This window comes from Cannabis sativa, chromosome 7 (assembly GCF_029168945.1).
Source record: "Cannabis sativa cultivar Pink pepper isolate KNU-18-1 chromosome 7, ASM2916894v1, whole genome shotgun sequence".
NCBI lineage: Eukaryota > Viridiplantae > Streptophyta > Magnoliopsida > Rosales > Cannabaceae > Cannabis > Cannabis sativa.
Genome location: NC_083607.1, coordinates 44874234 through 44891300, shown reverse-complemented (window position 1 = coordinate 44891300; position 17067 = coordinate 44874234). Strand labels below are relative to the sequence as shown.

At 33.5% G+C, this 17067-nt stretch overlaps 1 protein-coding gene across 1 annotated transcript; it reads right to left on the bottom strand.

The window, feature by feature from the left end:
- Positions 1-4343: 4343 nt before the first annotated feature.
- On the bottom strand, positions 4344-9144 carry LOC115697419 (WD-40 repeat-containing protein MSI1). Its single transcript, XM_030624412.2, has 6 exons — positions 8555-9144; positions 7854-8180; positions 7092-7244; positions 6130-6254; positions 5937-6032; positions 4344-4841 (listed from the first exon to the last, which is right to left on the bottom strand). Exons 1-6 carry the CDS (start codon positions 8897-8899, stop codon positions 4616-4618), a joined length of 1272 nt encoding a protein of 423 aa, XP_030480272.1. The 5' UTR covers positions 8900-9144; the 3' UTR covers positions 4344-4615.
- Positions 9145-17067: the final 7923 nt, after the last annotated feature.

Sequence of the window (17067 nt, the reverse complement as noted above, 5' to 3'; positions counted from 1 at the left end):
TGGTTTAATATGTTTAATATATATACACAAAATCTGTTAAGTCCAGAACATATATATTTATTCACAATTACAGTATTGTCAACACAGTGGAATGTGATTGTGATTATATGATTCAAAAGACTAAGTCCATGTTTCATCAGTGTTTTGAATTTACACTGATGTGATAATCAGCAATGATGTGTACTTACACTTGGAGTAAGTGTTATGTTCTTTCCAGGACATTGGTAAAGTATACTAGTTTCGAATGTATGGAGTATACATTGGACTGGACCGATATTGAACTTAGTTAAGATATTATAAACTTACCGTTGTATCTTTCCAAGTCAATATCAGTAGTTGATCTTAAGATTAAAAGAATCTAAATCCTGATATGCTTAGGCTCAACTCAAGAGTGTTATTCATGTTCTTTGATTTATTAGTTAAGCCTACTTTTGGGTCAGGGTGATACGTATATTTTGGGAACATGATAGTATGATTGAGTGGGAGTGCTGAACATAAATATGGAATCTATAGCTTCTACTGGTGTATAGAAGTCAAGTGATGACTCCCTTCGAGCTTAGCTAAATAGAAGTAAATGGATGAGCTCATATTTCAGTGACTAATTCATAGATCACTAAAACATCATTTACAGGTAGCTAAGTGTTTTAAGGGGCCAAATACATTGAGGGGTGAAAACGGTAAAATTATCCCATCTCGATGTAAATCATCTATATAGAGGATCTTTGATCACATTAAGATTATAACAATGGTTAAATGAGATAGCATATCTATATCGTGAAACATATGATATGCTCTATATAAGTCTGAGAGTGCAATTCTAAGCTCTAAGAGTGGATTCAACGAGGAATTAATAAGTAGGGATTTACTTAGTAAATTCGGTTCACTTATTGGAAGCTCAGCATATAGATCCATGGTCCCCATTCTAGTTGAGACTATACTGCTTGTAAGACTCAATAATTGATTTGTAATTAATCAATTATAATTCTAAAGTTAGACTATGTCTAATTTGTGAATTTTCACTAAGCAGGGGTGAAATTGTAAAGAAAAGAGATTCTAGGTTTATTTATTAATTAAGAGACTATATATGTCTAATTAATAATTATATTAAATGAAAATATTATTTAATAATCTATTTTAGTTATTAAATAATTAGTTTTGGCATTTAAATGGTTAGAATTGGAAAATTGGCATTTTTGAGAAAATAGAAATAAAAATTGTGAAAACTGCAAAATCCAAGTAAGGCCCATTAACACCTATGGCCGGCCACTTGGGTGATGTTTTCCAATTAATATTTTCATTATTTTAATGCCAAATAATTACTAACCTAAACCTAGTAGTTGCCTATAATAGAAAGTGATGGCTCAGTCAATTAATAAGTTTTTCAACTAGTTTTCTTCAGATTGCCTTTTTCAAAAAAAAAAAAAAAAAAAAAAAAAAAAAACTGAGCCTTCCACTTCTCTCTCTATAGCCGACCCTAACTCTCTCTCTTTTCCTCTTCACAATTTCGAACCCTTAGTGATAGAGTAGTGCCCACACACAACAAGTGGTACCTCAATCATAGATTGGAAGACTGTGAAGGATCACACACAAAGAGAAGGACATTCGGGCTCAGATCTTGATAATACTCTGCGACAGAAAGGATACAAGGGTTAGAGATCTGAGTAGAATGAGACATTATTCTGCTGCAACCAATGTAAGGTTTTCTTAACTTTATATGTGTTTAATTATCGTTTTAGAAAGTTCATATTTAGGGTGTTAAACAACATACTTGTGAGTAGATCTAAGATCCTGGTAAAATAAATTCCAACACTTGGATCATATATTATTATCTTACCGTAATATCTATTCAATGCAATATCACCTAGTTGATCTTAGATCAAATGATCTCAATCCTGAGATGGTTAGGTTCTAGTTCAATCGTATTATTTGTGTTCTTCAATCTGTTCATTAAAGTCGACCAATAGTTCTTCTCGTGACATATAGATTAAGGACATGGTAGTTCAATTGAGTGGGACCGCTGATTATAAATATGGAATCTATAGCTTCTATCTGGACATAGACGTGAAACGATAATTTCTTTCGAGCTTGACTTAATAGAGATAAATGATAGAGCACTCATTTTAGTGATTATATTAGTTCATTGAAATATCATTTATAGGTAGCTAAGTATTTTAAGGATAAAATACATTGAAGGGTGTAACGGTAAATTTGTCCCTACTCAATGTAAATCATCTATAGAGGATCATTGATTATTAGGATTATAACAAATGGATAACTCATAGCGTATCTATATCGTGAAACATATAGAGCGTTCTATATAACTGAGAGTGCAATTCCAAATCTATAGTGGTGCAAGGAGGAATTAATAAGTCAGAAAATTTACTTGGTAAATTCTAGATCTGCTTATTGGAAGCTCGGTTATATAGGCTCATGGTCCCCATACTAGTTGAGACAAACTGCTTGTAAGACTCAGTTAATTGATTTTAATTAATCAATTCTAAAATTAGATTATATCTAGTTTATGAATTTTCACTAAAATATGGCTTGATTGTGAAGAAATAGAATTTTAGAGTTTATTTGTTAATTAAGAGACTTTATGGAGTCTAATTAATAAATAATATAAATGATAATTTTATTTGATAATTAATTATAATTATTAAATAAATATTTTTGGCATTTATAGGATTGAAATTAGAAAATATGGCATTGTAAAAAATAAATAAATGGTTGAGAAAAATGGTAAAAATCTAACTAGTGTTGGGCCCACATATGGCCGACCATTATAGTCCCTTTTTTTCTATTATTTTATCATTTTTTATTTCATATAATTCAATGCTAACCCTAAGTGAATTAGTATAAAAAGAAAAGAATTGTCTCATAATCCAACTAATGACTCTAAACCTAGTTTTTATCTTGTCAGACAACTAGAGAGTTTGAGACTTCTTCTTTTTATTTTCTCTCTTCTAATTCGAAATCCTATAGTGGTCTTCACCATTAAAATTCGAGCTTTAGTGATTGAGTGCATGCCCACCATAGCAAGTTAGTCCTCAATCATAGTGTGTAAGACTCTGAAGAATTCAAACAACTGAAGGAGTGTCGGGCTCAGATCTTGATTATACTCTGTGATAGAAAGGAACAATGGTTAGAGATCTGAGCGGAATGAGTCATTTAATTCTCCTGCAACCGATGTAAGGTTTCTCATACTTTATATATGTTTAATTTTTATCGTTTTAGAAATTCATATTTAGGATGTTAAAAATATACTTGTTAGTAAATCTAGGTCCTGGTAAAATATAATCCAACACTTTCTAGCAAATTAATCTTGCTAGCTATTGATGGTTTTAAGTATAGTTCTTCCAACTTGTTCCAAACTCCTTTCATTGTCTTCTCTACGATGAGTTTCCTTCAAACAGTCTTTGATAGATACATGATGAGCGTGTAAAATGACAAGTCAATGTGGTATTTATAGACTTAGGATCAAGATCCTAAAGTCGGTGGCTGTAAGAATCGAAGTTGTTAAGTTAGTTAGATAGTAACTAACTTAACCAACTCTCCTATGATCGAGATCTCCACGTCAGCATTAGTCTTAGTGCATCCGAGAATATATACGAGCTTCTAGGATCACGGACCAAAGGTACTCGCTAAAGAGGATTCCGGATATGATAGAACCAACTGGAGTTGACTATCCGAAACTTGAACCCGGAGTGGACATGAAAGTCATTTAGGAACTCCCTTTTGGACTCAACTATCATTCCACAATACTCCTTTCAAAATGGACAAGTTAGCTGTCCAGGAACAATATCCGAGAGACACCTAACTTTCCAGGAACAACTTTTGGAGACTTTTTTATTTGGAGGAACTATACCACAATTATTGAGCTCAAATTCTTAAAACTATTTATGAATTAACCTTTACGAGTAAAGTTAATAGCATTCAAGGAAATAAGAGATGATTAAAGAGGTCAAATGAAAATGTAATCTTACTCTACATTGAGATGCAATACAAGTGCAACATGTGAAAAATTGGGCTAAAGATTTATGGAAAAGTTACGCTCCATCAAAAGTGAAAAATGTTTGGATGGCTGGTAGGCATAGGAAAACTGGGAGTTGATAAAAACAATACCTAGTCAAGCTTAGTGTGAACTTATGCGTATTCAGTACTCAGTAGTTATGGTCGAAGATATTCAAATTTCAATGGTGTTTGCCACCGTCTTCTGTTTGTGTTTTTGATTATTATAATGCCACCATAGTTTTCCTCAGCCATACTTACCTCTGTATCTGCTTCACCCTTCAATAAGTATAAACAAAACAATCTGATTCTGACATCACCCAACAATAGTAGGAGAAGCTGAAATCAAGAGTCTCATATAATAAACATACAAAGATTAGTACAAGTCATTGTCATTACTGCCTGAGCAACATTAGACCATTTTTCACATTCATGATAACTAGTAAGAGGGTGAACGAAAGGGTCAGGGAAAGAAAAATAAAAATTACAAAGACAAATAAAGAAAACCCCTAGATCCGCCATTTGCTAATCATTCTTTTCTTTACTTTTTTTTTCTTTTCTTTTTTTGACTACTCAATTTCACCAACCTAAAATGGGACATTTATTTCTAAGATGACTTGGTGGCTTCCTCTGGTAAATCATCTTCATCATGGTAGATGTTCTCTGCCATCTGCCAGATCTGAAGAATATTATCCTCGGCCACACTAGAAATAACCCAATCTTCACATGGGTTCCACGAAAAATCAGATATTTTACTTGTGTGACCACCATGAATGAAAAGCAATTCTGGTGGACCATCTTCCTGATCCTCTATTGACTGCTCCTCATCGATTCTGCAAACAAACCCGAAGAAGAATAATTAATAATGCCGACACAACATAGATCATTGTTTTTCATGCATATTCTTTGTTTCAATGGTTCACAAATAACATGAACTTATGAATTGTTAGAATACCAAAACATAGTTCCAGCAGAAAAAAGTCAAAATTAAGAAAGTCATGGGACAGCACAGCAAGCAATAAGCTTCTGTGATGAAATTGCATCTAAAATTTATAATTTACAATTGCTTGAGGTTTTCAATTTTAAAATTACTGGACTCACGTTTTACTGGGAGCAGCATCAATATATTCTAGTGCTTTACGGTTAATAATACTATATAATACAGGACTCAAAAAAGGTAATTTGTGGCCCGAAACAAACCATAAAACTCGAACAAAGTTACCATTTGTAATCAAATATTGTCTTTCTTTTTCTTTTTAAAGGCTCAATCCTATCCTTTAGTTAGCTTAACAAAGTCGAGACTTATCTCAAAACATATGTCCCTGAAGAACTAATTCACAGTCAAAGACATCGGCTACAATCATCAATTCGGTTGTGTTCAATTTGTCTTCCTTCCCTAGGCGATTCAATAGAAGTAAAGGACAGACACTAATATGAATTTAGGTTGATCCCACTTCTTTTCTTTATAAACTCAAGATATAACACACTCAGAACTAAACAAGTTTTACTAATACAAATTTATCTTATCCTTGCTCGTAGTTGCCTTCAATGATTCAATTGTGCTTATTCTTAAGAGTTCTTTTATATATAAATATATATATTTATTTTAAAAAAAAAATTCTCTAAGAGTTGAAAAGACATTCTACATTTTATTTTTCTCCCCATGTCAGAGTTCTGATTGACTTGATTTTTGACCTAGGCCATATCTATTGTAGTTTGTGATAGCACCTAAGAGACTAAGTGACCTCTGTCAAAACATCTGGAAAAAAAAAAAAAAACTAACTCTGATCCCCAAACTTGCAAGAAAAACATTAAAACAGTAATTGCTAATACATCAACTTAAATAAGTTTGTATTGCATGGCACATACTACTATAACATCAAAGTAAAATTAATATTTAAAAGAAAAATGATTTTTTTCAGAAATACCTGCTAAGATCCCACACCATCAGTCTCCGGCCAAGGCAACAAGAAGCTAGGATAGTTTCATTTTTAGGATTCCATCCAACTTGGAAAACCTCTTCCCTAAAATGATTAACATGAAATAATTATTCAGTATCAAAAGATAGCAGAACCATAAATTTAAAAAAGTATTCAGTAAATCAAATTGAAGAGTCCTTACTTGTGACAATCAAATGTGTGGAGTGTGGTACTGATTTTGCGTAGGTCAAATAGTTTCACAGTTTTGTCGGTGGATCCAGTTGCAACAACCCATTCGTTAAAGGGATTAAACGCCAAACAATTAACCTAACAAAACATCATGAAAATAAGATTGCTAAGTCAACTTCTAAAGAAGAATATATATAATGTATAATATATAATTATATAATACAGCATAAAGATACCTGAGTCCAAATTTGGTCAAACATTTTTCTTACCTTAACCCTAAAACTTCCTCTTCCCTAACCCTACTGTGGCGCAATTATTATCGAATCCTATCCCTAAAATCTTTATACGAAAATTGGGCTCAAGGACCAATTCTGCAAAACACTGGGTTTGGATTGTTACTTAACAAAGCTGGCCTGATTAGTAACTTTTGCAAAACACAAGATTCAAAAGAGTACTTACCCGTTAAAAAATAAGTACTAATTCCATAAGCTCGGGTTTAGCCATATTAGATTCACTTGTCAATATTCTTAAGTGCTTTTATAATGTATTTAATAAAAGACATTAGTCTTAATGAAATTTTGTCTGACATGGAATATTTTATTTATCAAAGAAGTGTTGTGGTATAAAGGAAAACAAAAGACTGTAAATCGATAATGAAATATAAGTGGTAAAGTAACATTTTCTCATAATTATATATAGAGATATCGTGGGATAATAAAAAATTTGTCAACCATAATACTTAGTATTTAAAAGGGCTAGCTAAACAAGCATTTTAGTCAATAGGCCTTATTTGTAATAAGTGAGAGCATCTGCTAGCTAAAACAATTCAAATACATTATTGAAGGAAAAATGAATAGAACTTATTCCACGTTTATTTCAGAACAAATAAATGACATAAACACTAAAACTGAAAATTTACAAGTTAAGGACACCGTAAAAGTTGACGTCAAATCCACACAAGTATTATACACTCACCTCACTTTGATGAGCAACTACAGATTGAACAGGCTTAGTAACAGATGGAGTTCGAAGATCCCATATGAGCAGGTACTGATCATCACCAACCGAACCAAATAAGTACTCATGCCTCAAATGCCAGGAAACGTCTTCCACAACACCTTCATGAACCTATTCCAGCAACTAATAAATCAATCCAAGCATCCAATCCAGATTCACATCACAAAATATATGTTCAAAAAATTATGAAAATTAAACAAACAATACAGATTAAGAGCTTAAAAGCTTTACATGCTCAGGGAACTATCTTTTTAACAACAGCTTTAAATTCATGTTTAATGCTAGATGTAAAGATGGGTTCTAAAAAGCATTAGCAAGTGTCAATTTCACATATCAAACCATATTAGTCAATTTCCATATGGTACAAATCTGACAACAGGGCAATGAGATACATCACATGAACAAAAATAAATTTATATATATATATATATATATAACAACTTTGTCTGGAACTTGGATTTTGAAAAAAGAAAAAAAAATCCTTATAATTTTATAAAAAAAAAAAAAACATATTTTGAGGTTTCTCTTTTCTACTCTAGCTGTAAAAGTTCTCAATAGTATAGCAAATTACATCAAACTGAACTCTTACTTTTAGCTATGAGAAAAAAGCCTCACTTTTTGTTTAAATTAAAACAAGAGAGTAGCATTTCTTGGAATTTGTTTTACTTCACTCCCAAAATCTAATATATAAACATAGCCAACATAGACAAATAAAAGCACCTTAAAAATCTGCATAGCCTCAAGGGTCTTGTTTTTAGGAGTAGCATTAATATCCCACAAACATATCTGAGCATCATCAGAGCCACTCAGCAAATGACCTTGTTTAAATTTACTCCAAGATAACCCATATCCTTCAGTGCTATGCCCCCGTAACCTTAGATCAGGACTGCACGCGCCATCTAATGGAGGCTTAGATGGATGTTTACTATAATCAAAGACGAAAACTTCGGCACTAACTGTCTTTGTAGCGATGATAAATGGATTTTGTGGCATGTACCGGGCTCGATTTACCTCTCCATCATGATTTATCTGCTGAATTATTTGTACCTGTGGTCCAAATCCAGAATATGGCAAAATATTCAGTAAAGAACAAATCTTATAAACAAAAATGCATACAAATATTAGTAATTTGAAATTCATAATATTTACCAAACTAAACTAATTACATCTCAAACCTCGCAACATGAACTAGCTATTCAAACCTAATTTGACATGTTAAAGAGTTCCACATTATGTTTCTTCCTAATTTTCAGTTTTAATTTTGTTTTTACTTTTTCAGCAGATTTTTCCGAATTCTGAACTGACCCGAAGTCTTCCCAAGAAATGATTACACGATAGACCAGAATTTCCTACCCATTCAAGCTTTGCCTAAATTTCCTCGAAAACCAAACAGAGCAAAACAAATTAACAAAAAAAGATACCTTGCCATTGGTAGAGCCAAATCCACCGACATCGGTGCGGTCATCCTCGTAATGGCGGGAATCATTTTCTGCATCCTCTAAAGGAAGCTGGACCTGAGCAAGCATAAGATAATTGGGCTCATTCTCAGAAGTATGAGTACCAAGAATCATCTTCTGAACAGAGTAATCCTTCCCCGGTGGCTCCTCCCGGTCGGGAAGCCATTCGACGGTTAGAGAAGGCCATTCTAGGGCATGGGTGATGACCAGATCGTACAAAAAAGGGGTGTTCTTCTTCCATATCTTGTACTCCTCGTTTATCAACCTCTCCTCAATCTCTCCCCTCATCTCCTCCTCGTCTTTCCCCATAATCCGTTCCTCCCTATCTCAACTTCAGTCGCACACTTTCTTAGACTTTTAGCAGACTTTCTCGGACTCCCGCCAAATCGAGAAATTTTGTTATTGTATTTGTTTTGGTTGGAGAGTGAGCGAGTGAGTGAGAGTGAAACCCTAGAGATTTTATTTGAAGAAATACTCTACTTTTATTATGACTAATTTTGTTATTGTTATTAGGGTGCTTTAGAAAGTGATGCACTATTTGGTGTTTCCATAGCTAGATGGTTATAATACATCTTCCAAATTTTTTTAAAAAATATGAAATATTTTATAATATAAAAAATATTTATTTCACGTGCATATAAAATAAAATAGTTATATAATAATTATGTAAAGGATAAATACTATTTTGGACTCTGTGTTTTACAAAAATTACTAATTGTATCCTCTATTTTGTTAAATAACAAAATAGACTCTGTATTTTTAAAAATTGTACAAATAAGACCTTGAACTGGTTTTTTGTCAAAATAAAACTTAATAATAATCTGATCTAAAGATATTGTGACAAAATTAGTTATATTTTTTAGTATTTGTTCGTGTTAGAAATTGTCTTAAAGTTGATTATATTACAAAATAAAATTGTTAAAAATTGAGCTTAGAGTCCTATTTTAACTATTTTAGAAAATATATGGTCTATTTTGTCATTTAACAAAACAGAAGGTCTAATTAGTAACTTTTACAAAACACATAGTCCAAAATAATATTTACCCTTATTTGAACTTTATTTCTGGTGCATAAAATTATTTTAATTTTTTCAACAATTTACAGGATGTGTTATATAAGTACAATATAAACTATTATATATATATAAAAAAAAAATTAAAATTAAAACTATTGGAATGTTCAAAATACGAAGAGAGTCTACCATAGAATTTTTTATTACTTTATGTAAAATCTATACTACACCCCAAAATGATTGTTTTGGTACCCATATATGTTTCGATATTTATGTATTTATTTAAAATCTATACTACAAAAATGATTGTTTTGGTACCCATATATGTTTCGATATTCATGTTTTTATGTAAGACTATCAATAAATTTTTAAAAAAAAATTAGTAGTTTACAATACTAAAAATAAAATTTAAATAGTTGTTTGCCACGCGTTTAAGAAAATACAATCACTCATGCATCAATATATTTAAACCTTATTTTTAGAATGGTAACTATTCGTAATTTTTTAAAATTTTATAGGTGTTCATAAATAACTGCAACTTACATGATCATAACAAAAAATAAACGAAAAGACTTTCCTAAATAGCGAAATAGATGATATGTACCAAAATAAATTTTTATTAAGAGATGTACTATAGAATTTGTTAATCCCAAAAATTAGCAATGCTAACCCTCGAGATTAGCCAACTATTAATTAGGAGATTAGCAGGGACACACTCAAAGAGTTGCTCCGAATGCATAGTCGTATTTTTTTCTCTAAGCTCTCAAAAGTTATTAAGCATGCTCACGGGCATGTCACTCGGCATGCAAAAGCGCATGTCACTCGGCATGCACAAGATCATGTCACTCGACATGCACAAGATCATGTCACTCGGCATGCAAAGGGAGGAGTAACTCGACATGCACATGAAGGAGTCACTCGGCCAAGCATGCACAAGGGCATGTCACTCGGCATGCATAAGTGCATGTCACTCAGCATGCACAAGAGCATGTCACTCGGCATGCATAAGAGCATGTCACTTGGCAAGCACAAGAGCATGTCACTCGGCATGCACAGTGTCACTCAGCATGCACAAGAGCATGTCACTCGGCATGCATAGGGAGGAGTCACTCGGCCAAGCATGCTCAATGGCACGTCACTCAGCATGCACAAGTGCATGTCACTCGACATGCACAAGAGCATGTCACTCGGCATGCACAAAAACATGTCACTCGGCATGCACAAGGAGTCACTCAGCAAAACATGCTCAAGTGCATGTCACTCAACATGCACAAGAAAGATTCACTCGGCCAAGCATGCTCAAGGGCATGTCACTCAGCATGCACAAGTGCATGTCACTCCACATGCACAAGAAAGAGTCACTCTGCTAAGCATGCTCAAGGGCATGTCACTCGGCATGCACAAGTGCATGTCCCTCGACATGTACAAGAAGGAGACACAAGGCCAAGCATGCTCAAGGCCATGTCACTCAGCATGCACAAGGATAACTCACTCGGCAAGTATACAAGTCACTTGGCCAAGACTTGCATGCATGTCACTTGGCAATGCTCTTCTCGATGACACAGAAATTCTTAGTGAAGTTTTCCCAAGTGTTGAAGACGAATGTAGTGGAAGCACGATCACGAGGACGAGGAATGCATACAAAGGACCAGACGTGCATGCAAAGGGAGTACAACCACGCCTCCTACAAGTTTTGATGCCAAGGATGTACAAGTAGTGGAGGCACCACACCTGCAAGTGCTGACATCCCGACCAAGAGTGCACAACAACTATTGCCCCTGCAACTTGGGACCACCTAACACCAGACAAAGGTACAAAGCGTGAGGCCACCACCTGTAACCTGCAGCTCTTGGATGTCACCTTGTCCCTTGGGACCACAATTGTAACGCTCTAATGCATAGGCATGCTACAGTGACTTTCTAATTACAGTGCACACCTTTGCTAATCAAAGGGTTTTCTCAAAAATCGTGATAAATTAAAATTTTGATTTAACTTTAAACTTTTATAAACATATACATATATTTATACACAAAACCAAGATCCTATTTTTAACTTTACATTCAAAATAACTTTTATAGACATGTCACAAGCGACTACAAAATGAAGTCCAAGTTATCTCGAGACCGAACTCTCCAGGTCGCACCATCTCAACATGTACAATTATTCCCAAGCTCTGAACTCCTTTTGTTTAGCATTGGCCTTCCCTTTACCTACACACAAAAGCAGTATCTGTGAGTCGACAAACTCAGTAAGAAAAGCATATAACATACAATATATTACTAACTTGTATTTAGGCGCACATACACCTATCCACAAGGCTTATCAAATAAGTAAGAACGTTCTTAACTAAGGTACGACCACTGTACCATATGCACTACGTACCACTAATGTACTAGTGTTGGTAGGATTTACACCGTACCTCGAGTACCATTGAGTGTTGTAACACATGCACTACGTACTTAACTGTACTAGCGGTGGTAACACCGTATTGTACTTGTTGAACATCATACACTGTACCAATGCACTCAGCACTGCTACCCTACTAGTGTTGGTAGCATACGAATCACAAATAGCATGCATATACTACACATATTTGTTGGATATTATTTTACCAGGATCTTAGATCTACTCACAAGTATGTTGTTTAACACCCTAAATATGAACTTTCTAAAACGATAAAATAAACACATATAAAGTTAATAAAACCTTACATTGATGCAGCGGAATTAATGTCTCCTTCCACTCAGATCTCTAACCCTTGTATCCTTTTTGTCGCAGAGTATTATCAAGATCTGAGCCCGAATGTCCTTCTCTTTGAGTTTGATCCTTCACAGTCTTCCAATCTATGATTGAGTGACTACTTGCTGTGTGTGTGCACTCACTCTTTCACTAGGGTCAAAATATAGAAGAAGAAAAGAGAAGAGAGGGATTCGACCAAGGTATAGAAAAAGGGAAGGCTCAATTTTTCTGAAGAGAGAAATTTCTGTCAGAAGATGTTATAAAAGCATGTGATTTGACTGAGCCATCACTTTCTATTTATAGGCAACTACTAGGTTTAGGTTAGGAATTACTTGGCATTAAAATAATGAAAATATCAATTTGAAATTCCACAATAAGTGGCCGGCCAAGGTGTAGATGATGGGCCCACTTGATTTTGCAGTTTTCACAAATTTTATTTCTATTTTCTCAAAAACGCCAATTTTCCAATTCTAACCATTTAAATGCCAAAACTAATTATTTAATAACTAAAATAGATTCTTAAATAATATTGGCATTTAATTTAATTATTAACTAGACATATAAAGTCCATTAATAAATAAATAAACCTAGAATCTCTTTTCTTTACAATTTCGCCCCTGCTTATTGAAAATTCACAAATTAGACATAGTCTAACTTTAGAATTATAATTGACTAATCACGAATCAATTATTGAGTCTTACAAGCAGTATGTTCTCAACTAGAATGGGGACCATAGATCTATATGCTGAGCTTCCAATAAGTGAACCAAATTTACCAAGTAAATTCCTACTTATTAATTCTTCGTTGAATCCACTCTTAGAACTTAGAATTGCACTCTCAGACTTATATAGAGCATATTATATGTTCCACAATATAAATATGCTATCTCATTTAACTATTGTTATAATCTTATTGTGATTTAAAGATCCTCTATATAGATGATTTACATCGAGATGGGATAATTTTACCGTTCTGACCCCTCAATGTATTTTGCCCCTTAAAACACTTAGCTACCTGTAAATGGTGTTTAGTGATCTAATAATTAGTCAGTTAAACAAGAGCTCATCCATTTACTTCTATTTGCTAAGCTCGAAGGGAATCATCACTTGACTTCTATACACCAGTAGAAGCTATAGATTCCATATTTATGTTCAGCACTCCCACTCAATCATACTATCATGTTCCCAAAATATACGTATCACCCTGACCCAAAAGTAGGCTTAACTAATAAATCAAAGAACATGAATAGCACTCCTGAGTTGAGCCCAAGCATATCAAGATTTAGATTCTTTTAATCTTAAGATCAACTACTGATATTGACTTGGAAAGATATTTAACGGTAAGTTTGTAATATCTTAACTTAGTTGCAATATCGGTCCAGTCCAATGTATACTCCATACATTCGAAACTAGTATACTTTGCTAATGTCCTGGAAAGAACATAACACTTACTCCAAGTGTAAGTACACATCATCGCTGATTATCACATTAGTGTAAATCCAAAACACTGATGAAACAGGGACTTAGTCTTTTGATTCATATGATCACAATCACATTCCACTGTGTTGACGATACTGTAATTGTGAATAAACATATGATTTGGATTTAACTGATTTTGTGTGTAAATGTAATAAACATATTAAACCATTAGCATGTAAAATTCATGCAAACATTAATCACTTCAAATTTCTTATATTGATTACTAATCAGATTGTAAAGAGTTTTATTTAGGGCATAAAACCCAACAATATTCATATATAAATACATTCTATGCTAGTCTTATCTCGTTTCCAAATTCAAGTGTGATGGTCGACCTGAATGAAAAATTACGCGCTGAACGGAGGCCCTATGTCACAATCACGCAAATCAGTAAACAACTTTCTAAAACATTTTTGGGGATCTAACTCGAAACTAAAAGTTTTCTTATCGATAAATAGCATGGCAAAGCACTAAATATCAAGGAAATACGAGAAAAGGGACGAAATGGGGTAATTGCTTGAAAAATGGCAGGCTATTTTTTTGGGTTTTGCACCAGTAAAAACAGTAACGACTTGTCGTTTTTGACTGCAGAAAAATAAGAACCCTCATAATTGATTCAAAATAACACCAAACTTAACCATAAGCTCCAAAATACATATAATTACTATAACAAACAATTTTTAAGTGATAGAATCTCAAAATACACAAAAATTTAAAAATCAAAATTGTTGAGCCAAGTTTGAGTTCTTGAAACTTGGCGTATATTATATGATATACAAACTGAGTATAGATAGTGTGACGAGAAAAGATAACAGACAGCGAGGCGCATATCTCGCTAGAAGGTGGTATGCATGCGAGGAAGATCATCTCGACACCAGAAAGCATAGTTGTAAAGACCGCTTAGCTTTAATTTGGAAATTAGCGGATAATTAGGGTTTAATTATGAAAATTGTTTATTAGCTTTGAATTATTAATTTACGATGATTTATTTGAATTTAGAATGCATTTTATATGTCATATATAGAATTTCATAATTTTACATGTTTTGTGCCCGGCAACATTGGAACGCGGTGTTTGGCTATTAGAATCACATCCTTGTATTTTTAGTATAGCGGGGCAGTATAGTTAGACATTAGGAATGTCCGGAATAGTTGAGATTTTAGAATTGACAAAAATACCCATAAGTGATTTTATGATTGTTTAGTGTGGGCAAGGGCATTTTGGTCTTTTTGCCCATTTCATATTTTGTCCTTTTGTGGAGTTAATTATGTAATACAATTAGGTTTTTAATTTGATTTTGGCTGATATTTTAATAAAACAAAAGCTTATTTTTATTCATTTATAAAAAATTCAAAAAAATAAGAAAATGACTCTATCTTTCAACTCTCTTCTTCTCTCTCTGGAAATCCCTAGAACCAGCTAGGATTTGCTCTAATTTTCTTCTCAATTCAAGCAAGTTCAGCAAGATCGTAGTGTATCTAAGTTCTATGTAAGCTCTTAGTAATCTCCTCTTTAGTTTCTTGAATTATAAGAAAATGGATTTTTGCATGAAATTGTAATTTTAGTTGTTGTTGTTGTTTGAAGTATGTTTCTGAAGTTTCAATATGTTTAGATATGTTGATTTGAGCATGTTTTGATAGCTGGTTTGTTGATTGAGCAAGCTTTGAGTTTTAGAACTCAAGCTTGGCTCTTTAATGGTGTTTTTCAATTATGAGCTTAAGTAGTTGTTTTATTGCTTGGAATATGTCTATTGGGGTATAATATGCAGATATGAAAGGTTTGGTAAAGTTTGGAATCGATTTGGTTAGGTTTTGGAATGTTTTGGGTTTTCAAGGGTAAACCGGCTAGCTGGTTTTACAGGGCCTATAAAACCGGTTACCTAGATTTGTTGTTGGGTTCCCAAAAAATTCGTGTTGTCGATTTATGCTAGTTTCAGAGCTTTAGTTGGTTAATGCCCTGCTAGTTTAGGGTATTGCCATGTTAAGTTATAGTATATAGGGTTTTGGTTTAAAACCTAAGTCCCTGGTTGTGATTTAGCGCGTCACTTATCCTTGTTGTTGTCGATGTGATTTAGGAGTCTGTAATTCACCGAGCAGTTGTTCCACTCAGGTTGGCTGGCACACTGAAATATGAAATTGAGGTAAGATTATTATAATGTCATGCATATGTTATTACATGTTTAGCATACATGTTGTTTATGCCTATTAGAATACATTGATAGCGGTAATAGTATACTTAGAGTTGTACTGATTATTGATAAATGTATGTTGGCTGAGATACTGATCTATGATGTTACATCAATATGGCTATAGTATGACTAGGCATCTTGAGTATAGGCTGACATTATGGTCGATAGTATTGTCGTATGAATGTTCTAGACTCAGTACCGTGTGGGATACGGGGATATGGTTATGATCGGGTGTATGGGCGCCAGGTTATAATCCAGGATATTGTTATTGTTGGAAATTATTTTACCAGGATCTTAAATCTACTCACAAGTATGTTTATTAACATCCTAAATAAGAACTTTCTAAAACGATAAATTAAACACATATAAAATTCAAGAAACCTTACATTGGGTGCAGCGGAATTAAATGACTCCTTCCGTTCAGATCTCTAACCCTTGATTCCTTTCTGTAGCAGAGTATTATCAAGATCTGAACCTGGATCTCTTTCTCTGAATCCTTGATGCTGAATCTCCTTTGCTGATGATCTTTCTTCACGATCTTCCTCACTATGATTGAGGTATTGCTTGATGTGCGTGGGCACTAATCTAATCACTAAAGTAATTTCGAAATCCAAAGGAAGAAGCAAGAGAGAGAGTGGCGGCTAGAGAAGAGAGAGTGGAGGCTCAGGTTTTTCTGATTCAGAAAGTGTAATTTTCCTAAAGCCTTCACTATCTATTTATAGCATTCCACTAGGGTTAGATTTGAATTATATGGCATTAAAATAATGAAAAAATCAACTTAAAATACCTATAAAGGTGGCCGGCCATGGCTAGGTGGACTGGGCCTTGATTTTTGCAATTTTGCAATTTTAACACCTTTTGTATCTGATTTTCTCAAAAATGCCAATTTCCTAATTCAATCATTTAAATGCCAATTCTAACTATTTAATAACTATAAATAATTATTAAATAATATTGTCATTTATCATATTTATTAATTGAACCATACAAAGTATCATAATTAACAAATATGCCCCTATTAACTCTTTCTTTACAATTTCGCCCTTACTTAGTGAAAATT